Source organism: Aspergillus thermomutatus (assembly GCF_002237265.1).
Source record: "Aspergillus thermomutatus strain HMR AF 39 chromosome Unknown NODE_211, whole genome shotgun sequence".
Classification (NCBI taxonomy): Eukaryota; Fungi; Ascomycota; class Eurotiomycetes; order Eurotiales; family Aspergillaceae; genus Aspergillus; species Aspergillus thermomutatus.
This window is the reverse complement of record NW_020798261.1, coordinates 15,773-37,713: the sequence shown is the minus strand read 5'-3', so window position 1 is coordinate 37,713 and position 21,941 is coordinate 15,773. Positions and strand designations below refer to the sequence as shown.

Here is a 21,941-nt window from a genome sequence, read left to right as displayed (position 1 = left end):
AGAAGCCACACGCTAAGCTACAATTGGCTCTGTTCGGCCACTTGCAAAGTCCAATATGCAACACACTGACTACAGGACTGGCTGGAAAGTGTACACTAGCGATGCTATATCATTCAAGGCCGAGATTTTGAATCCTCTAGGACCCCTTCTCGTGATGCCTCCTCAATTATCAGCTGTGCATGTTGTTCGCTTCTCGGTGTCACCTTCACTGGGAATGGTTCCTCGGTCAAATGATGGTTGAGACGTCGAGAATCAATGGGACCGGACTGTATCCGTCAGATCATGACCATATGCATACGTGGTGGATGAGGCTTACCGCCGCATAGTTGTAACAAAAAGCCAGCCGGGCGACATTGATGAACAGCCCTCTTTGGGCCAAGCGATATCCCACGCAGATACGTCTTCCGCCGCCAAATTGCCACAGGCCATGTGCAACATCGGCTTCATGACCGTCGAGCCACCGTTCCGGCTTGAAGACGTCTGGCTTCTCGCACTCATTGCACACGGGAATCTCGTTGATCACAAAACCCACTCCAGCGGGGATATGGTACCCTTCGAATTCCAGATCGGAAGTCAGGACATGGTCCGGGGTTAGAGGGAATATGGGCCTCCAGCGAAGGAGCTCCTTAATGATAGCGCAGATATATGGCATCCGTTCCATATCATCAAGCCCCGGCAGACGCAACTGTTCCTGGTCCGTCACGCAGATCCGGTCCACCTCTGCCCTTGCCTTCTGAAAGACCTCGGGATAGCAGAGTGCCGACATGACGAAGATGTTGAGAACCTCCCGGGTGGTATCGCTGCCCGCCTCAATGAGCTGCATCGTTACATACATCGCCTCCTGGTCATCGCCTGTGAACTTGGTATCCTCGTGGAGGAGTACATCCCTGACGAACGAGGGCGGTGCAGTGCCTGCCTCGACTTTTTCACGCACCGGCACCCACCACGATCGGTAAACCTCGTAGTTCCACTGTCCCAGCTTCTCCCAATATCTGCGCCAGGGCTGCAGCCGCCGAGGTAGCGCGTCTAGCTCGGGAAACCAATCAACCATGCTAGACCCTATGCTGCCAACGAAGTATGTGACTACGTCCTGCAGATCCGCCAGCTCTTTGTTGGTCTTCGTCAAACGCTCCCCGAGCGCGATACGATGCACGACCGAGTTGGCGTAGCGGTAATGGTGGCGGTACCATCTCTGGGGCTGGAACAAATACTCAGCCAGAAGCTGTGTGCTCTCGAGCTCCTGCCAGGCGCCGTACTGCCGCAGAGCGGTCCCACTAAGTAGCGAATGCATCACTCGACGCTTCTCAGTCCATCCAGCAGGAGGCAAAATAAGAGAGCGGCTATGGCGGCTGACGATTCCGCTGGCGACAGGCATTGGGGACCGGCCGTTTGTGATGGAGCCACGCTTTGCTATGATCTCTGATACGACTCTTTGGCTGTTCAGAAAGATCCACGTTTTGCTCCCTAGGTGCACGGTGGCCATTTCACCGTACTGGGTGAGGGAGTTAACCTATGTTCGAACAATAAGCATGTGCGATCTTGGACGCTAGACTATGAAAGATCGGTGTCCCTTACCCATTTGAAGTCGGGATCACTGCGGGCACTTTTCAAGTCGAGCAGATTCCCCAGAATAGGGAGACCTGGAGGTCCCGGCGGCAGTTTCCATTCCTTCCCTGGAACTCGACGCTTTCCCATCGGAGTAAAAATCTGACCAATTACAAGAAATATGGTGGCCAGGCAGAGAAAGACGGCAAGCAACATTGCCTGGACGGGATGCGCTGATGTCTCTCGAACGAGGATAGTGTGTATTGGAGCATCCATTCTGTTGTGTATTCTGGACTGGCACTCAGTGTAATTTGAGGCACGATTCTTCCAGTGGAAGTGCCTATTTGAAGGGCCATTTGAGCTGGCGCGTTGCTTCGGGTACAGTCCGACGGTCGTGCTGGGTATCCGGGATGATCCCGGTGAGGCCTTTCAACCTGCCTATGCCTATCCGGAATCGTCCCGATACCACTCTATAAAGCGGTCCAAGGTGATGAATCTTGATCCTGCCAAGGATGACGAAATGCTGTTTCTTCTTTCTTCAATTGTCCTTCTCTTTGCCATCGTTTATCTACAAACAGACTGCATCGACATAATGACCGATCACCTGATGGACTGGCTGCAAGACAAGGCCTTTGGCTGGTCTCACCGTCCTCCCATCAACAAGGTCGACACTCACCATCACTTCGTGCCTCCCTTTTATCGCAAAGGTTCTAGCCTCATATGCATGGACATCGTTCACCAGCTTACAAGAAACGCAGCCGTAGAAGACGCCGGAGGTGACCCCAGTGGTTGGCCTACTCCCCAATGGACGGCCACTCGCTCTGAGCTTCTGATGAACCGTCTGGGTATTCAAACCGCCATTCTATCCGTGACAGCGCCGGGTGCCTGTATCCTGAAAGGAACAGCCTCCTTCACGCTAGCCCGCCAGCTCAACAACTACGCCGCCGAGCTTCGAGACCGCAACCCTCAACGCTTTGGCTTCTTCGCCTCCCTCCCCAGCCTCCTTGACACCGACGCAGCTCTTAGCGAGATTACCTACGCTCTCGACACCCTACATGCCGACGGTGTTACGATATTTACCAGGTATGGGGACTCGAATGTCTACCTCGGTCATCCCTCACTAGAGCCCATCTGGGCGGAACTCGACCGCCGTAAGTGCGTAGTCTTCGTCCATCCCACGCATCCAGTCGATACCACCCCTGTCAATCCCAAAATGCCTCAACCTGTGGTGGACTACCCGCACGAAACCACTCGTTCTGCCATGGATATGATTCTGCAAGGCACTCGGTCCAAGTACCCAAACTGCAAGGTTATACTGTCCCATGCAGGCGGCGCGCTACCGTATCTCATCAGCCGCGTGGCGACGCCGATGCGTCGGGCGCCGGATATGGCGGCTTCGCATCGAATGGGCACGACTTATGAGCAAGTCATGCGTGACTTTCGCAGCTTCTATTATGATCTGGCGCTGTCGTCGTCGCCCCAGGTTCTGGATATAGCTTTGAAGATGATTCCGAGGGACCATTTGTTGTTCGGGGTGAGTACTTTGTGACTATAGGAATCTACTATCTGTGGATGCTAATGGCAGCAGAGTGACTTTCCCTATGCCCCTGCGCCGGCCTATCCTGGCTTCCTGGAGGATCTGGAGAGTTATGAGATGGAGCAGGGGCTGCGGGACATGATCAACTTCGGGAATGCAACCAAGCTGATTCCAAGATTAGCCAGTGGTAATGAGCGTAACTGGCTAGCAAAATAGCAACATAGCCCTGGGTGATGATATGGCCATAGTCTCGTTGAAATGAATGAACATCACGTGTCCCGGGATGGACCCGGACCTTTTCATCGTCCATCATCGAACCCCTTTAAACATCCCATCACTTAGACTTAAGAGTATCATCACCATATATTATGCAACCTCGAAGATCTGCTCGTAAAGCAGTAACTCGGCGCAAGATTGCTCTGGCGTGTGAACCCTGTCGAGAACGCAAGTCCCGCTGCGACGGCCAGAAGCCCATCTGCGGGCCCTGCGAGCGACGTTCTTACACCGTCGATCGTTGCATCTTCAAAGCTGACAATGCGCGATCAGCGAGTAACGATGAGTAAGTTGATCAACCCCTTTGAAAACCCTTATTAAAAAAAACTGATGCCGCAGTTACCTCCGCGCGCTCCATCACCGCATCCGAGAGCTGGAAGAGGCCTGTCGCAAAGGGGGAATTTCCGTGCTACCATCGGGGACAGAGGACGTCGTTCCTGGTTCACTTGGAGAGGCTGCTGCTCAAACACCCCTGATAGGATTATCTCGGCCGCATCAAGCAATCCGGGGTCAAGCTGCGGCCTATTGCTCGCCGCACTCTGGCACTGACCCGGTCTATCTAGAGTCACCTGCTGCCTGCAGCAATGTCACCGCCATGGGAGCCATTAATTCGGTCGCTAGTCCGGTCGAACAAGGGGCGAAGCCCCTATGGCGAACGAATGAATACTTTGGAAGCTCGTCCACCGCTTCGATGGTGCGGTTCCTCGCCCGCGGTTCACTGCCCGGCGGTTCGAGCCCTATCCGCACATCACAGAATCAAACCCGAGACGCATCGCCGCAGGGGCGAGGTGTTTGGCCCTCATCCAGGGTCCACGTTGACGGCTTCTTGCTTCCTCCGCGAGATCTAGCGGATCGCCTGCTGGAATGCTTCTGGGATCGGGTGTACTGTCTGTACCCGTTCTTCGACCGGACGAGTTTTCAGGATGCGTATGACAATCTGTGGCTCCCGAGGAGCCAGTCGGGAAAGTCGCTGAGCGAGCTTGATATTGGCCTTGGAAGCAAAGCCGACTCCGGACCGCGGTCGCTCGTTTTCGTCTGCGCACTGAACATTATCTTTGCGCTGGGCTGCCACTTTGCCGATGATATCCCGGTAACGGAGCGTGAGGCGGTTTCCTATACCTTCTTCCTCCGGGCAAAACAGCATATCGGATTGGACATGATGGACCTTCGAACTACCGGCGTCGTTCAGACGCTGTTGGTTGTTGCGCTATATCTGCAGAGTACGCCGTATCCTCACCGATGCTGGAACTCGATAGGGGTGGCTTGTCGAATTGCCCAGGGGTTAGGCCTTCATGAGGCGCAGCTGTACGAGCAGAAGAGTCCGCTGGAGCAGGAGATTCAGCGACGGACATGGCATGGCTGCGTAATGATGGACATGTATGCCTTACCATCGATAGGAGCCTCAGACTTGACTAATCAGTTTTTAGGATCGTGAGTATGACTTACGGTAGACCAAGTATGACCTCGCATCTCCCGAGTGTTCCCTTACCAGGGACCGGCGAGGAAGAACACTCTTTTGGAACCCCGTCGCCCATGGCCTTCTACATCTCCACCATTAAGCTACATCGCATTCTCGACTGTATCCTGTCGGACATCTACCGGGCATGGCGTGGTCGCAGTAGCCCTGGGTCTAGAAGACACACAACCAAACACGGAGGGCTGGACGTCATCATCGAGCTTGAAGAGAAACTCTTCGAGTACGAAAACAACCTTCCCCCTTTCCTCAATTGGAACCGTCCATTGGATCAAGCTACCAGTCCCGAACAATCGACTCTCCACCGGCAGCGAAACGTCCTCCACGCCAGATACCTATACCTTCACCTCCTCCTCTACCGACCCATCCTCACCCAGCTCTGCTCCGAGAGTATCCACCCGCGCACTTATGCAGACAATCGCCCCAGCCCCAGCTCCAACTCCAGCTCCCTATACGCCTCTATCCTCTCCAAGTGCGCCGCCGCCTGCGTCCGCACAGCCATTGACCTCGTCTCCTTCGTCCACGAGACCTACCAGACTTCCGCCACCGACCCATGGTGGTATAATGGCTTCTGTACACTATTCTTTCCTCCTGATCTGGTGAGATATATATCTAATAAAATCGAACAGATACTTCCACAGCAGGCATGGTCCTCATCATGTCCTCCACCTGCCGCACGATCCTGGCCGAGCTCGAAGCGAGTCTCGTACACGAAGCCTGGTCGAAATGCGAGCAGATCCTCACGTCCATGAGTCCCTTTAGTGTGTCTGCGCGCAACACCCTGCTCTTCCTCAGGACGGCGCGGACTCAGGTCATGGCGGAGAATGGCTGTCATGGAGAGGGCGATCGCGATCGCGATCGCAATCAGCCGCGACAGGAACAGGGACAGGGGCAGTTGCACCTGCAGGAGAACCCGTTTGTGATTCCGGATGGACTGTTTACGAGCCACTGGGACGCGTCTGCGGATGAGTTGGAGTTGGGGTTTCTGGGGCCGTTTGATTATGGGGGGCTGCAGGGGTGGCTGGGAGACGGGTCATAGCTTCGTGCTATATTATGGAAGTACCGACTTTCCCCTGTCATACACATTATGACAGGTATTCGTCCCTCAAAGTCATTGAGTAGGCTGCCACATATCGCAAGGCTGAGGCTAAAATTGCAAACAAGGCTGAAAGGTGCAGTCAAGAGGCCGAAGCGAGGCGCCTAAGGTCGACGGCCGACGGCGTATCGCTGCAGGTTTAGTGCTTTCACAGCCACCACTTATAAAAATGAAGTGTCCGACTTCCTCTTTTCCTCCTCTTCTGCCTCTCGTTAAATAAAGTGAGCAACTCGAACAATGGACAATTATGTCAATGAGAGAATGGATATTGTGACTGTTGTCGAAGAAAGTGGTACGTTCTTTAGCTCCCAGATCTAGATTATCCACAATGCTTAGCATATAGATGAGAACACCTGGACATCGCGACAGGCCAATCTATGGCAGGAATTAGAGGATTACCAAAGTCAAACGTCTTCAACGGTTCTACTGTACGTCTTCTCCCAGCACTGGCCAGCCTAATCTCACAGCGGACGACACACAGATACGCCAGCTTCTCCAAGGAAAACATCGAAAGCTCGCCCGTTCTAAAGCGCGAGAATCCAGACGTCTTTTTCCCTCCTGACTTCTTCCCCGTCATCAAGGCCGACCTGAATGGGACATTCTTCTGCGACTACGACATTGACGATGAAGGAAAAATCACCAAGCATGGTCCGTTCATCTCTCGTGCTCAACATTCGACCATGCTGATCCGAGAGTATAGTATCGTGGACCTGCTTCAAGATCAAACACGTCGTCAAACCAGGCGAGTACGAATGGATCCAACCAGCTGTCTTCGTACAATGGCACCCGCAAGAGGATCGCCAGCTCGTATTCTTCCTGAACCTGCCGCCCGTCGTGGCAAAGTATCTCGCCGAGCATCGACCCTCCACCAACCAGCGGAGGAATCCCTTCATCTGGCACGCGCTTTTCGCGCAAGGCGTAGTCGAAGAATACGACAAGTCGATTTGGTCCCTGCGTGATCTGGTCCGGGATATCGAGAAGGTAACCCCGTCCACCCAGCCCAGGGCAAAGAGTGATTCACAGCGCAGCCTAGGCCCGCAACCAGCCACACCCGCCCGCCCTCAACTTCCCCAATCTCCACGACATCGCCCGCCACATCTTCCACTCGAATGAGACCCTCGAAGTAGCCGCGCATACCCTGCAGTCTCTGATCGACGAGCAGACCCGGTTCCGCGCCGAGCATGCAGAGCTGGTGAACGGTAACCGCGGCGCCTGGTTACACGCCGCGCAGCGTGCGCACTTCGTCGCGAAACAGCTGCATTCGCTCATGACGCGTTCGAAATCGCTCAGTGAGCGGTTGCGCAACGAGATCAATCTGGCGTTCAACCTGGTCTCGCAGAAGGACAGTGCGATGATGAAGACGGTGGCGGTCGTGAGTATGGTATATTTGCCGGGGACGTTTATCTCGGTATGTTCAAGCCCCATTCTCGAATCCAGGGCGAAAGACGATGGCTGAGAATGTAGGGTCTCTTCGGGACGAACTTCTTCAATCTTTCGGGTAATGATGGGTCGCAGTCGTGGATCATGTCGGGGAATTTTTGGCTGTATTGGGCCATCACGCTGCCGCTTACCTTTGCGACGGTTGCGGTTTGGGCTTCGTGGCATTATTTTCCGCACTATTACCCGTGTATGTGTCACAAGCCGCTGAAGGGCAGTGAATCGGTTGCCTGATGGTCTTCTTTCTCATGATTGACGAAGTGACGATAACGATCAACATGTTGACGTGGGCTTGTATGCCCTAATGACGCTCTAGTTTTGTGCCAGATATGATTAGCCATCATGCATTAAATAGACTTATGATACGGATCTCGCAATGACGAGGCTGAAAGGTTCTAATTCTCATTTCGCTTGAGTAACTCTAACTCTCCGGCATGTTGTCCAACACCGAGGGTGAGACAAATCTGCTGCTTGCTTATTGTACAGTAAAGCTCGAGCGTCAGATGTCCAACGCTTGGTAATGGCACCATTAGTGTAAAATATGCGGGGATCCCTTTCGCCCATATTATGGCTCAGGCCTCGGCCACAGCACTATAGCAGGAGCCGTGCGTGCGTACCTACCTTCCAGACCGGCCACATCATCGAAGATAATTATATAGTGCTCGAGAATTCCATCTCGTCAAGGTCGTACCGCTGAACGGATCTCAATCACTCGCACCTACTGTGCTTTCGCAGGCGCGGCCGCCTGTCTGATACCAGCAGCCAGGCACCCGAGAGCGCAGTCCGACGAATTGGGAGCACTGGCTATGTACAAAACCAGATGCACAAGCTGGGCCGACGTCAGCGCAATCTAAAACTTATTTTACAAAACTTTGACTTGATCAGTGCAAAGCCGATATACATCAAGAGTCGGAAATATCGCCGTCTGAGGTTTCGATCGTTTCGACCATGTTGAACGGAGACTCGTCCGAGCGCTCATTTTCGGGTCGATTTCCAAAGTCAGCAAATAACGAATCTGTCTCGGTCGGTAGATGAAGGCCGTGGACAATAGCCTGAGTGTGGATCCTATCCAAAGCAGCTTTGCTCGATCTCCATCGTCGAGACGCAGCTTTCGCGGCTATGCTGAGGTTAATGAACGCATCACGGTTCTCGGGTACATCCAAGCGTTCGAGCAAGACGAGCAAGGCCATGTTGATCGGCTGGATGGTGCCCTGTGGCATGCGTTCAACACCCCAAGAGGAACGATGAAGGCGCATCAGCTGAGAGATGCTCCTCGCAGATGACAAGCAGGCCTCCTGGTGGCTCTTTGGCATCTTGCGGATAGGTCGGTCATCCGAGTGACCATTTCGCTCACTCTTGCATAAGAGTTCGTAGACTGTTATAATGAGCGCGTGTTGGTACATGCTGCAATAATCAGCAGTCACTCCTCTCGAACCTACGCGTCGGGGACAAGAAGCTTACTGAAGACATAAGACATGCGGAACCTCAATGGTATCCCTTTCCTTCAGGCAGACCGGTAGCTCGCTTTGCCACTCTCGCAGTCGTCGTTGCAATTCGTCGATCTTTTCCGTCTCTGAAGAGCTGACTTCTCCGTGAAAATGGGGGTAGGTAATATCGTAGGCGATTTCGTTCAGGCTACAGAGAGCTCGGAACGTACACGGTGTATGCGCTTGCAATTTTTCGGACTCTGTTGGGTATGGTACCCACAGGTCGGCGTCCGAGTCATGGGTGATCGACGGGAGACGTAGCTTTTGGGGCGGTTTGATCAAAGGCGCCTTCTTACTTGATATGGCATGGGTCCTGGGTCCAGGGACTGGTCAGTCGTCCCTGGTTCTTGCCGTCCGGCACTGGTAAAAGACACTGCATTGCGTACATCGCGATGTTGAACAAACCCCAAATTGTGACATTGGCCGCTCGAGCCAAGTCAAGCGCATCACCGTCGGCATCTCTGGGAGCCGTGATGCTCGGAAACAGTTCCTGAACGGCGTACGCAAGTTGGCTCTGATGAATCCAGCCATGACGATCTTTCCTGGTCTTGAACGCACTGGGGTATTTTCAGCAAAGGGCAGCTCTACCAGGGTAGTGAAGCATACCATGTCCATAGAACTCCCAGCCCTTGGGCAGTCGCAAGGGTGATTCTGCCTTCTTCCTTGTCCAGCAATCGTTTGGCCTCGTTGTAGAAGCGGGCACCCTGGGCGGCCGCGTCTCTCGAAGAAGCATCCGACTCCAAACTATCCGAGTATGCCTGTCACTAGTCACCAGAAAGTCCAATTACCTCGACCCGAGACTACCTACACACGCATCGGCCAGAATGGCATTCACCAAAAACGGTGAACAAAATTTCGAGTCCAACGTCCCCGACTGCATGTCCCGCAGAAACAAGCCCCGATCAATCCAGTTGTAGAACGGATGGACCCAAGTAAACCACAGCAAAATCAAATGCGAAACATGGTCGTCATCCACGGTGACGGTCGTCCATGGGGCCGCCGGCACGCGGAACAAGGGCTCCACGGAAGACCTCTGCGCGTCGAGAATGCGGCGCCGCGACCGCGATCCCATCTGCTCAAACCGCTGTATCTCATTGCACACTTCGACCAGCTCCGGTGTCTTCTCCAGCTCGAACTTCAGCTGCGTGTCTATGTAGAGCTTGATTTCGGCCAGGGAGGCGTTGCTGCGGATGAGGTTGAGGAGCTGGATGGTGCGCCGGGTGCCGCTCTCGCGGAGGGTGCTGACGAGCCGAATCAAAATATCTTCTTTCTCTTCGAGCTGGGTGACCTTGCGTTTCAGGACGCCGCGGCGGCGTTTATCGGCGCCGGCGTCGAAGGTACATTCGACGTTGTTCTTGATACAGTTGGTGCATGGGGATGTTCCTGAGCACTGAACTAAGAGTCAACGATAGTCTTCCCCGGAGTCACAGAGCAGCTGACAGCCTCACTCACCTTGAGCTTGCGCGTTTTACAGGCCGAGCACGCTGTACCGACATTTTTCCGCTTTTGCTGAGCTTCATTTAAACCAGAGCCACCAGGCGGGGCTGGAGGCGGATTGGACTCGGCCATGGTGGGGTATGACGTGTGTTCTCAGGCCATCCTGGGTAATGGAAATCAATAAAAGTAAGAGAAAGGGTGAGAGATCAAGTAGAAGCAAGGTGAGGGCAATCGGCTTTAATGCCACATGACGGAAAGGTCCGAAGTGAAGAGGAATGACGCTTAATCGCGATCAGACCTGTAGTTAAGGAGAATTGCCCGTGACAGAGCTGGTATTAATTACGCCATCCCAGGACGGTTCCAAGTAAATCATTCTATCTTATTGGAGATTTCATTGGCTGATGGAGCTGTTCATGCTTCTCCGCAGTATCGTATTGTAACAACCCATTAGATATCTCTTGCGGCATGAATTATTGGAAAGTGATCCAGTAGTGTTCCTTTTCTTTTTTGGTAGCTATTTATTACCAAATTGTTCATGTGATATGTAACTCCAACATAGAGCTGCCATACCCTTGTTGACGGAAAATTTAAGACGAAATGTCTTGCAGATGGGCGAAGCCAAGCCGGTCCGGTCTAGCCCTTGTGTGACATGACCTATGGCCTCCGCAAGTATCTTGCAGGAAGATGTGTCCAGGGTATCTTATCAGGATACTGGGATCTGGGATCTGGGATCTTGGAAGGTGAAATTGATTCTTTGCTATATCGGAAGTGAAATCATGATCTTTCTTCAATGAACTAATATGGCACCCGAGTCATCAGCTCGAGATGCACAAACTACCTAGGTACGTGGTGTGAATTACTACATTACGCTATTATAGAAGGCTACACAGATCAGAGGTTTTTGTTCCCAACATCCACTCCACTCTTCTCTCTCTCCGTCCGCTCATGCGAAGAGACAGATCCATCAGGCACGACCCCCATATCCACCGATTCCTCCTCATCCTCGCGCCAAAAGTCCTTCTTGCCCCGAGCGGCCCGTCGCAGCCACGGAGGGAAAAATCCTCCGGGAACCTTATACGACCATGGATCCGACTCATCCTTGTTCGGAGGCACCACCCGACCGAGGGAGCCCCTCTCGACGAGCCAGGCGGTCACATTAATCAGGACGTAACTCAGGATACCGGCAATCAGACCATAGGCAATGGAGTAGGTGAAGGGCATGATGGCGATGGTCAGGAAGGCCGGAATGGCGTCGCCGTAGTAGCGCCAGTTGATCTCGGCGGCTGCTTTGCACATCAGGGCGCCGACAATTACCAGCGTGCAGCCGGTGGCCCAGGGAGGGATAGAGGCGAAAATCGGGGCGAAAAAGATGGCGATGAAGAAGCAGATCCCTGTCACGCAGGAGGTAAGACCCGTCTTTCCGCCCTCAGAGATACCAGCACCACTTTCGACAAATGCCGTCACAGGGGGCGAGCCGAAGAGAGAACCGATAGAGATGCTGATTGCATCGACCATCTGGGAATCGTCGTCAGACTGATTGAAAAACACACTGAAGGAGAGAGAATCATACATAAGCAAGGGCACTACCCTCGAAATCCTGAGTGCGTTCATCGATGGTTCCGGCAAATCGGGCCATAGAGTACAGAGTACCGGTGGTGTCAAGAATATCAACATACTACACGCTTATCAGTCAAATGTGGCGCAGACCTTCAGAACGAGGCCTTACCAGGAAAGTGATAAAGGCCAATCCAAACTGCCCACCATGGCCTGAGAGATTCCATTCCTGAGCAACCAGTGTATTCTTGATGGGATGGAAGGTCACCACCTGCTTGAAGAAATCAAACATGCTGTCACCCAGCTCCGTATGAGGGAAGTAGGTGACCGGCGTGGGTCGCGGCCAGGAAATGATAGAAACCAGCAAGATACCAATGATCACAGCACCCTTGATCCGATACAGCATCAGCAGCGCTGTGAACACACCACCACAAAATATGCCCACCCACATCGCTGGGTTACGCATCTTAGCATCGCTGGGACACATGCCAGTCGTCGGATCGCGCAGAGAAGAGATGCAGCCTGCCAATTCCAAAGGGGTTTCGGTAGACCCCGTTACCAAGCCGATACCTGCGCTGTAACTCAATCCGATAAGAGTGAGGTATAAACCGATACCTGTGCCCGTGGCGAGCTTGATCGAGGCTGGCAACGCACGCGCCAACCATTGTCGGATACCGAGCAGAGTCAAGCCCAAGAAAACGAAACCCTCGACAAAGACGGCGGTAAGAGCAAGACTGTAAGGGATCATGCCGGAGCCGTGGTAACCCACGACAGTGTAAGCGAAATAGGCATTGAGACCCATACCGGGGGCCAGGGCGACCGGCAAGTTAGAGAAGAGACCCATGCAGAAAGTAGACAATGCGGCGATGGCAGCCGTGGCAGTGACGAGGTCGCGCTTGATTTCCTGGACACACAGCAGGTATTCAGTGTTGGTATTACAGAGGTCGGCCTGGCTTTCGGGGGGGCACACACAGGTGCCGCCCGATTCGGAGGTGATGTTGGAATTGACGCTGATGATGTAGGCCATAGCGAAAAAGGTAGCGAGACCGGCGCGAAGTTCCGTGAAGAAGTAGCTACCTTTGCGTTCTCTGGGCTGTCACATCGGTAAGCTTTTCTTCTAAGCTCTTGAACCTAGACCTCGGCAGGTGGAAGTAGAAGTATACTGACATGCCCTGAATTCTCCAGGCGAAACCATCGCCCAACAGGGCTTTGAGCCACCCGAAGATTGATTCTGTCCAGCGCCTGAGTGATCCCCATGATGCGACAGCAAGCAAGAACGAAGCAAGGGAGAGAAAGGCACCAGCCTGAAGCCAGACAAAAAGTCACGGAGGGAAAAACCCGCCCACAATTTGGAGATACGACGCGACATTTATTCCATTCCCCTCCATGACATCCATGACCAACCACGCGACCGATAAGAAAGCGGGTAAAAAATTGGAGAAAAAATTTCTCGAACGAAAGAAAATGATTCGATCAATGGCTTATCTCTGAGGTCAAGAGCTTGGCAGTCCTTGGCAATTTGTGGTTCTGTCCAGTGTGAGGCCTTCGTTCAGCATGGTCAAGTTGCCGATCGGGACGTTGACCTTCGGTGGGTCGAATCAGAAGGCCCGAAAGGACACTGGTCAACGGATGTGTCGGGGTCTCGATGGAGTTGATGGCAAAAAGAGAAAAAAATTGGAAAAGAAGGGTTCTAATCCGTGTGTAGCTTCTCCATGGTTGCACAATAACGGTATCTAGCGGATATCGCCGAGGGAATTGGACAAGGTTTCGTAGATAGTACGGAGGAGTGAGACAGTAGAGGTAGTAAGCTGAGACTGAGCGTTGTTCTCGTATCACTCCGATCTCCTATCTCAAGGTTGCTGGGGTTATCAGCAGTTGATAATGCTTCACTCTGACAGCTCAACGTTTACCATATCACAATGTTTATCATCGACTTGCAGACTTGCAGTAGAGAGAGCATGATTCAAGAGGTCCTTCAGATAGAAAAGCCATTCATCATGTGACATGAGTGGCCTCAGGTATTAACCCTCTCTCCAACACATCTCCTGCTGACTGCACAATTATTAATCTTACCATTATTGGATCAGCATCAAATTCCAGGTCTTAGGTATCACAGTTGTTTAACCTTTTATCAAGCAAGGGATTATATCTCCCAGATCACCCAAAATTCCAACCGCTCGATCCTGCTCTTCCAAATTCCATGGTGCAGTCCCCGACGCTCCAACCCCCGCCCGAACCAGTTTCATCTGCGGGTTTCCCTCCACCAAGTCTTCGTTATGCCACCGCAGCACAGAGGGAGTGTTCATCCCGACTCCTAGCTCCAGGATCACTGTTGATGTCAAATCTGACGACCTTCGCTCCAGAAATTGAGTATATTTCCTCTCCTGTGCTAGGAATGGGGTCTGGTTGAAATAGTTCCCCCCACGCACACACAGCGTCAGTTCCTCACCACAATACTTGCAGTACGGTATCTTGGAAGACTCGGTCAAACACTGCGTGGTGGGGTCGATAAATGGCAGAGCTGCGTCGACGAACGGCTCAGACTCAAAGACAGCATCGCGTCGGCATTTAGCGAGACATTGGAGGTATTTGTATTGACCTTGAGGCGTGGAAACACTGTCTGCGTTGAATCCATTGGCGACGAAAAGCCCATCTGCATTCGAGGTGCGAATGAAACAGTTTGTTCCAAAGCGGTTGGCCAAATCGAGCAACTGCCGGTATAGCGGCGAGGAAGGCCAGGAGCGTACCATGGCCAGATGCTGGAAATAGTATCCCCATTTCTGATTCAGAGACTCCCAACCGTCGAAGCCGAAGACATCATACAATCTACGTAAGCCCATAGGCATAAAAGCAGGGAAGTACTGCTTGAACAAATCCGGGGAGGTATAATCCAACCCAGTGGCGGCCGACAGCCCGGCGCCAGCACTGATGATCAGAGTGTCTGCCTCCTCGATCCATCGCCTTGCCTTGCGGATCGAAGGATGTTTGAGATGCCTTAACTGAAGTGGTTCGAAGGAACTGCCAAGAAGCGACTTTGATTGATTCAAATCTGTGAGTTTCCGACGATACAGCTCCCAGTCACTTTCTAAGAACACATCAAAGATCACATCCGTCAACGATGTGTCCTCATGGTCCTCGCACCAGCCGGTTACCACATTCACAGCGATCTCTACAGCGACCTCGGCCGGGAACGCAAACAGGCCGGTGGAGATGCAACAGAAAGCGACAACCTTTCTGCCGTCTGCTAACGCAGGGAGCTTCTCTGTGGCCTCCAAACAGGACCGATAGCATGCTGCTAATTGCCGCTTCTGTTTTTCCGTGGGCTCTTTTGGTTCGCTTCGTCTGTCCCTCAGTTGTGGACCAACAGTGTGCAGCACGTACTGGGCCGGAAGGTTGAACCCAGGCGTCACTTTGACCGCGCCAACGGGCTCGGGATGGGCTTGTTGGCTCATGAGCTGGTAACAGGCCTCGCGTAGTCGAGGGCCTGCAGCCGGGTGGATGACATTGTCAATGCAACGGTGATTGGGGTTGAAGCAGCCCAGAAGAGCAGAATTCGCGGCGTTGACGATGGCAGTTGTATTGGAAAGGGTTGTGATGTCTCCTTTCCAGAGACGAAGTGTGACATTGCTCTTTGGAAGCAGGAGTGTCGCTGAGATGGTTTCAGAGGGTGTCAAGAGAGAATGGCTGAGTTGGTACTGGAGGATAGAGTCTATATCTTCAAGAACACCTGAAGGTAAAGTCGGACGGGGATGGCGCCGGCATAGATTTGCCTGAAGAGTCTGCATTTGGATCCAAACGTCTGCAGGCAGATCCTGAGAATGGTGACAGTTGCAGCCATGATGATGATCTAGGACTGCTCTCTGGAGATAGGAAATCGTGCGAATGAGCTTGCTAGCATATGACATGTCTACAAGAAGTTCAAATTCCTCTGGGAAGAAAGATTGCTACACTGTGCTTCCTACAACTAGGGGCTACGCGATCTATATATTGCTGAATACAGATACGGAGCTTCGCGAGATTATTCTAGGGCAATGCGATAATTGGTTGTACGCTGTTTGAAATGTTTGAATCTGTGGATGCATGAATGTTTGTCTTGTTTGTTCTGTTTACAGATACTGTTTCAAGCACGTGATCTCGCTTGTATTGTGTCGCTGCATCTATATTGATCATCCTCTTGCAATGTTCCAAATCACTTTTGCTTCCTCTCAATTCAAGGACTCCCTCTCGTTAGAGGAACTATCCCGATTTCTCTTCGAACACAACTGGCGATGGGGCAAACCTACTACGGCGCCTTAGACTGGGACCAAATTTGATAAAAGCCAACGGAATTGGAATCATGATGAAAGACAAGCAGCCTAGTAACGTTCCTGCCCATTGCACTCCGAGATTCGTAAAGAGTTGGCGAGAAAAGAGGGGGAAACCAGCGCCGACAGCTGATCGAAGGATGGTGTTGGCGGCGAAGACCGATGCCGCACTGGTTATCGTTAGCACATGGCTCAAACGCAACAGGTATGTACTCACAATTGAAGGTACGAGTCGATCAAATAGTTAAAGCACTGCAGGAAGATGACATAAATTCCGAATCCTGTAAATACTCCGGAAGCCGTGGGAGCCATCCAGTGGATCGAGCGTGTCCAGCCTGTCCAGCCGTACCAGAACAAGCCGATTGTGAAAGCGATCCCACCGATGATGGTCGGTGGCAGTCGCCACTCTGGAATTGGAACATCGTTGTTATTCCGCAATTTTCGCACATAATTCTTGGCGTCGAGCAAGGTATAGATTCCACCAGCCAACTCGCCCACGATCAGGCCGATGAACGGCAGGCTACCCACGCCCAGATTCAATCCGTGGGTGCGTTGGAACACGACCGGATAGGCTCCGAGCAGTGCATACAGGATTCCGTATATGAAAGACATGTAAATCGTGATGAGGAACACGATGGGCTCGGTCAGAAGCATGCGAAACGGCCGGCTGAAGTTGTTCGTGAGCAGTTCGTTAAGGTCAAGCTCAACCTCATCCTGCTTTGCGTGGATTCCCCAATTGTGTGTCTGACGCCTCAAAGTTGCGGCCTTCTCGACCAGCACCACCGGAGCATATGTTTCCTTGTAGAAGAAGATGAGGAGGACGACACCGAAGAACCCCATGATGGCGGAGATGTACATGGTCCATCGCCAACCCAGATAACTCATTGTGATGAAACCTCCGGTAAAAGGGGATGCGAAGGGGCCAACGAAGACGGCCATTGCAAACATGGCAATCGCTATACCTCGGTGGCTGTTGTTGTACATGTCAGCAAAGGCAGCGGGCACGATGGCCAAGGGACTGGCGGAGAACAGCCCAGCAAAGAATCGAGTGATGAAGAGGGTCTGCGTATCCTTTGCTGTTGCAGTCCCAATGGTGAAGATACTATATCCGAGCATTCCTATCGTGATCGGCCACCGTCGACCGATCAACTCCGAAGCAGGGGCCCATATCGTTGGACCTGCGGAGAACCCGAGGACATAAAGGGTGACACCTAACGTGGCAACTTCTGTGCTGATGCTGAACTTCTCCGAGATGGCGCCGATAGCGGATGAGAAGATGGCGCTGGCAAATGATGCGGTGAAGGTGTTGTAGGCCAGGATGACGGACAGGAGGACCCTTCGTTTGGCAAGCCATTAGCATCGCCTTTCGACTTGAATGTCTCGCATCAGCCTACTTTGTAGAGGTTGACCAGTTATGCGGGTGCATTGGGTCGTCTACTCCGTCAAATCCAACAACGTATTTCTCCGGATCAGGTAGTAAGGGAGGATAGTCCTTCCCGTCGCCAAATGGAAGCCATTCTTCTCGGGGCGCTGGTCCTGCAGAGGAGCCGACCGTTGATCGCTGTGTCAGACGAAGACTCTCAACTCGAGCGAGATCGATATTCGTCTGACGCCGGCTGACAGGCTCCGAGCGGATATCCTCAAAGGTGGGAGCCTCTTCCAGCTCGGAGGTTGCGGAAGAGAGGCTACTTGCTCTTGCATTGCGAGAGGACATTTTGTTCGGCTGCGTGGCTTGCGACTTATGTGCAGAATCCCGGCTTTTTAAATGTCTACATCGCGGTAAAGGTACCTCTGGGAGGTTTCGGAAACTTTGGGACTTGATGCTGTCATCGACGCCGGAGCATCCACGGTTGAGTACAACGGCTCGAAATGCTTATCCACACTTTAGCTGTCATGATCGGGTTTCAGAATGTAGAAGGGACTGAAAATCGGTATTTATTTCAGCACTTCACTGCAGGATGTTGGTTTGTAAGAAGATCAAGTGCCCGAAAGCACTCCCGAGCTTCGTGATAAATGATGTCATCCAAGTCGACCTCGGGTGTTGAAGGCAGCATTATTATTAGGTATTTATGCATTCATGAACAACCCTCTTGGTATTATTATTTATGAATGTTGGTACTAACACCATTGCAAAGCTACATCTTGTTTCCTCAGCTACATTCTTCTTCAGGCTTACCTCTTGGTACTATTTGCTCAGATGGATGCTCCGCCTAGACGCCAAATGCACGACACCCAATGGACTATCAGAGCAGTTTTCTACTTTCCTGTAATGCCGTTGGAAAATGATCGAATAATCATGACTCATCAATCAGACCTCCTGCATACCAATGACTAGTCGGGGCATATAAGCACTAATTCCTAGGCAACATCTTTTGGCCTGCGATGGTCTCAGATGAAGGCGCGCTAGAGTCTCATCATTCCCTTTGCAGGAATAGTGCAATGGCAGTCCCCGTCCAAATGATTACTATCTTGTCGAGGATCTGAATGAGTATAAATATGGCCAACAACCTACCCTGCATGGTGACACGTCTCCCTCGCCTTCATTGTCAGCATTAACATCTGTTTGAAACTCAAATCACAATGGCCCAAGTCCAAGGCAACTGCCATCCGGCCTTCTCCTCTCTCAAAGCCCTCTTTGAGGAGAACCTCTCTTCCGGCGAGGAACTCGGTGCCGACATCTGCGTGGATATCAATGGAGAGACCGTCGTCGAGCTCTGGGGCGGTCACGCAGACGCTGCGCGCTCAAAGCCCTGGACCAGGGACACACTCACGCCCGTCTGGTCCGTCACCAAGATCATCACCAACCTCGCCGCACTCGTCCTCGTCGACCGCGGCCAGCTCGATCCCTACGCCAAAGTCGCCCAGTACTGGCCCGAGTTTGCAGTGAACGGCAAGCAGGACATTGAGGTCCGCCATATCCTCAGCCATAGCGCCGGCCTACCCGCCTGGGATCCCCCTTTGTCCCACGAAGAATTTTTCAACGGCCCTTTGGCCACGGAGAAACTTATCCAGCAACAACCATGGTGGACGCCCGGCACAGCGTCGGGATACCACCTCACTTCCCAGGGTAACCTTGTCGGTGAGGTCGTCCGGCGGGTCTCGGGCAAGTCGCTGGCGCAGTTCATCCGCGACGAGCTTTGTACTCCGCTCGATGCGGATTTCCAGCTCGCTGTCGCGGAGGAGGACTGGCCGCGCACCGCGGACGTCGTGCCCCCGCCCCCATTTGAAGACATGGGCGCTCTCGATCCACAGAGTATCGCTGTCCGCGCATTCCGAGGGAGCCCCGCCGGCGCGGCGGTCAGCATGACGCCTGAGTTCCGTCGCTCCGAGCGGGGTGCTTCGGGCGGTTTCAGCAATGCGCGTGCGATCAACCGGATTGTCTCGATGGTTACGCTGGGTGGGTCGGTGAACGGGAAGCGGTTCCTCTCGCCGGAGACGATCGATTTGATCTTCCAGGAGCAGGTTAGCGGCGTGGATCTGGTGCTGGGGACGTTTCTCCGGTTTGGTATGGGAATGGGGCTGCCGGTGCCGGAGAACAAGGCATTGGACTGGATGCCCCGGGGAAGGGTGTGCTTCTGGGGAGGCTGGGGCGGCGCCATCGCGATCATGGATCTCGATCGCAAGGTGACGATTACTTATACGTTGAATAAGATGGGCTCTGGGACACTGGGGAATCCACGCACAGAGGCGTATGTCAAGGCCGTCTATGCGGCATTGGACGCGTACAGGTCATGATGATATGCTTCCATTGTTGGTGTATGAATTGTATAGCAGTGATCCTGTCATGTAACCTCACCTAGTAGAAATCTCTTCTCACAACCACTGTACAATAGTAATAGTATCGAGATAACTATTAAGGTAGTAATAAATCTTATATATCTTAATATTATCTTCTTCTCTTATTTTCTATAGGTTATACTCCGTAAGCCCAGGGCCTTACAGAGCTTTAGATCTCAGGGAAGGGAGTATATCCCTTAAAATAATAATTTCTAATATCTCTTAGCAGACTAGGGTTATAACTATCAGATTCTACATAATCTAATAATACTAATATGATAGGAATCAGAGCATATAGAGGTTAAACTAGGACATATTCTTACTATGTCCAAGAATGTATATAACAATCTATGTAATAAGTAATATGACTAGAAGATATGTACATTCTGGTCAGGAAAAACTAACTAGAAAAGGAAAACTAAGTGAGTGTAAAATATACAGTCTGATACTACCTAATGATATGATGCTTTAACAGTACCTTAGAGAGGTTGGTCTGCAACAGAAACACTAAACTTCTTACCTATTTCCTGCCAACCCCCTTTCACAACTCCATGGCACACAATGAAATTACCCAACATTCCAAATGAAACTATTCTAGCCATAGCTAGTTTCCTGGACTGTGAAAAAGACATCAGCAGTCTGTCCCAAATCAATAAGATTCTTTAAACAGTCCTCAATCGATACCTCTATCATCGCAATTTCCAGTCTTCAGACTCGTCGGCTCTGCTCTGGGCAGCGGAAAACGGACATCAAGGAGTTGCAGAAAAGGTCCTTCGGGTGGGGGGTGCTGTTGCAATTTGCACAAGAAATTCTGCTGGAGAAACTCCTCTGCTATTAGCTGCTAAACAGCGCCAATTATCTATTGCTCGGTGGCTGCTTGAATATTGTGGCATAGACCCAAATTGTCAGGATGTCTATGGTCGTACGCCCCTGTTCTGGGCTTGCACACAGGGGAATGAAGACATGGTGAATCTCTTACTTAAACAACCATGGATTCAACTAGATTTACCTGACAAGGCTTACACCCGGTCTGAATCACAGAAATTCTACGGTCGAACACCATTCGCGCATGCAGTCATCAATGGGCATGGAAAGATTGTTGAGCGATTGATTAGAGTGGGAGTTGATCCTAACTCAAGGGACCTACTAGGCAAAACAGGACTTTACCATGCTGTTGAGCATGGGAATATACATCTTGTTCGTCTGTTGCTCGCGACTCCTGGCGTAAATCCCAACCTAAGGAACTACAACATTGAGATGGCACCATTGCATTACGCAGCCTGGAAGGGGAACCTTGCCATCGTTGAGCTCCTTCTAGCAGTGGAGGGTATTGACATTGATGTCAAAAATCGGTCTTGGTGGACGCCACTTTTTTGTGCCGCGAGTAAAGGACATGAAGCGATCGTTAAGGTGCTCCTTGATAAAGGTTGTGCTCCAAATCCTCGTGATAGCCAGGCTCTCCAAACACCTTGTACGGTAGCAGCTGTCTATGGCTATGAGCACATAGCCAAGATGATACGTGAAAGGATCCCTCCTACTCCTTGTGAGCGAAAATTCAGGCAAAGATGACTGGAGAACTATTTATCATATAAAGTCACACATGATGCTGACACAGAATCATACCTAGTGATACAATGTAAGAATAGATCTTATAAGATACATGAAGCATATCTCCTTTGTCCTTCATTATAGGCAAGAGCTTTCACGACTCTGAGAATCAACTTACAATAGAGAATGATGCTATTAATTCTTATTTCTAATTCAGAGTCTTAAAAAAATCTGAATGATTTATTCCCTTCATAGCACATTACCCATTAGTGCCCCTTCAATATCATTACCCTGTATATCTAGCTATTTCATATGTACTCAGCAAATCCCTCAGGGAAGCTAATGGGCTCTTCTCCATTATCAAAGTCTTTCAGTACTCACAGGTAACGTCTGTAACTCTTTCGTACTCGCCCACAGGTGTCCGTTGACTGAAACCGGCGCCATCTGGTGACTAAATGAAACAACTCATGAA

The 21,941-nt window shown here is 51.8% G+C and overlaps 6 protein-coding genes across 6 annotated transcripts; 3 read left to right on the top strand and 3 right to left on the bottom strand.

Annotated features, from left to right (window-relative positions):
• Nucleotides 1-113: 113 nt before the first annotated feature.
• Nucleotides 114-1,821, bottom strand: CDV56_104636 (cytochrome P450; the record flags this gene model as incomplete). Its single annotated transcript, XM_026758255.1, has 3 exons — nucleotides 114-266; nucleotides 317-1,510; nucleotides 1,576-1,821. The coding sequence occupies 3 exons, from the start codon at nucleotides 1,819-1,821 to the stop codon at nucleotides 114-116; spliced, it is 1,593 nt and encodes a 530-aa protein (XP_026611704.1).
• A 316-nt stretch (nucleotides 1,822-2,137) lies between these two features.
• CDV56_104250 (uncharacterized protein) lies at nucleotides 2,138-5,868 on the top strand (the record flags this gene model as incomplete). Its single annotated transcript, XM_026757869.1, has 6 exons — nucleotides 2,138-3,079; nucleotides 3,134-3,269; nucleotides 3,482-3,641; nucleotides 3,695-4,732; nucleotides 4,783-5,402; nucleotides 5,459-5,868. 6 exons carry the CDS (start codon nucleotides 2,138-2,140, stop codon nucleotides 5,866-5,868), a joined length of 3,306 nt encoding a protein of 1,101 aa, XP_026611703.1.
• Nucleotides 5,869-6,162: 294 nt separating this feature from the next.
• On the top strand, nucleotides 6,163-7,596 carry CDV56_104086 (uncharacterized protein; the record flags this gene model as incomplete). The annotated part of the gene is made up of 6 exons (XM_026757705.1): nucleotides 6,163-6,217; nucleotides 6,269-6,353; nucleotides 6,407-6,573; nucleotides 6,626-6,906; nucleotides 6,959-7,333; nucleotides 7,390-7,596. The coding sequence occupies 6 exons, from the start codon at nucleotides 6,163-6,165 to the stop codon at nucleotides 7,594-7,596; spliced, it is 1,170 nt and encodes a 389-aa protein (XP_026611702.1).
• Nucleotides 7,597-8,264: 668 nt separating this feature from the next.
• CDV56_103808 (putative C6 transcription factor) lies at nucleotides 8,265-10,418 on the bottom strand (the record flags this gene model as incomplete). The annotated part of the gene is made up of 6 exons (XM_026757427.1): nucleotides 8,265-8,766; nucleotides 8,824-9,162; nucleotides 9,236-9,406; nucleotides 9,456-9,607; nucleotides 9,658-10,239; nucleotides 10,302-10,418. The coding sequence occupies 6 exons, from the start codon at nucleotides 10,416-10,418 to the stop codon at nucleotides 8,265-8,267; spliced, it is 1,863 nt and encodes a 620-aa protein (XP_026611701.1).
• A 759-nt stretch (nucleotides 10,419-11,177) lies between these two features.
• On the bottom strand, nucleotides 11,178-17,858 carry CDV56_102996 (uncharacterized protein; the record flags this gene model as incomplete). Its single annotated transcript, XM_026756615.1, has 7 exons — nucleotides 11,178-11,801; nucleotides 11,857-11,961; nucleotides 12,013-12,933; nucleotides 14,015-15,652; nucleotides 16,272-16,314; nucleotides 16,362-17,480; nucleotides 17,539-17,858. 7 exons carry the CDS (start codon nucleotides 17,856-17,858, stop codon nucleotides 11,178-11,180), a joined length of 4,770 nt encoding a protein of 1,589 aa, XP_026611700.1.
• An 866-nt stretch (nucleotides 17,859-18,724) lies between these two features.
• On the top strand, nucleotides 18,725-19,879 carry CDV56_102752 (serine hydrolase domain-containing protein; the record flags this gene model as incomplete). Its single annotated transcript, XM_026756371.1, has 1 exon — nucleotides 18,725-19,879. One exon carries the CDS (start codon nucleotides 18,725-18,727, stop codon nucleotides 19,877-19,879), a length of 1,155 nt encoding a protein of 384 aa, XP_026611699.1.
• Between the last annotated feature and the right edge of the window lie 2,062 nt (nucleotides 19,880-21,941).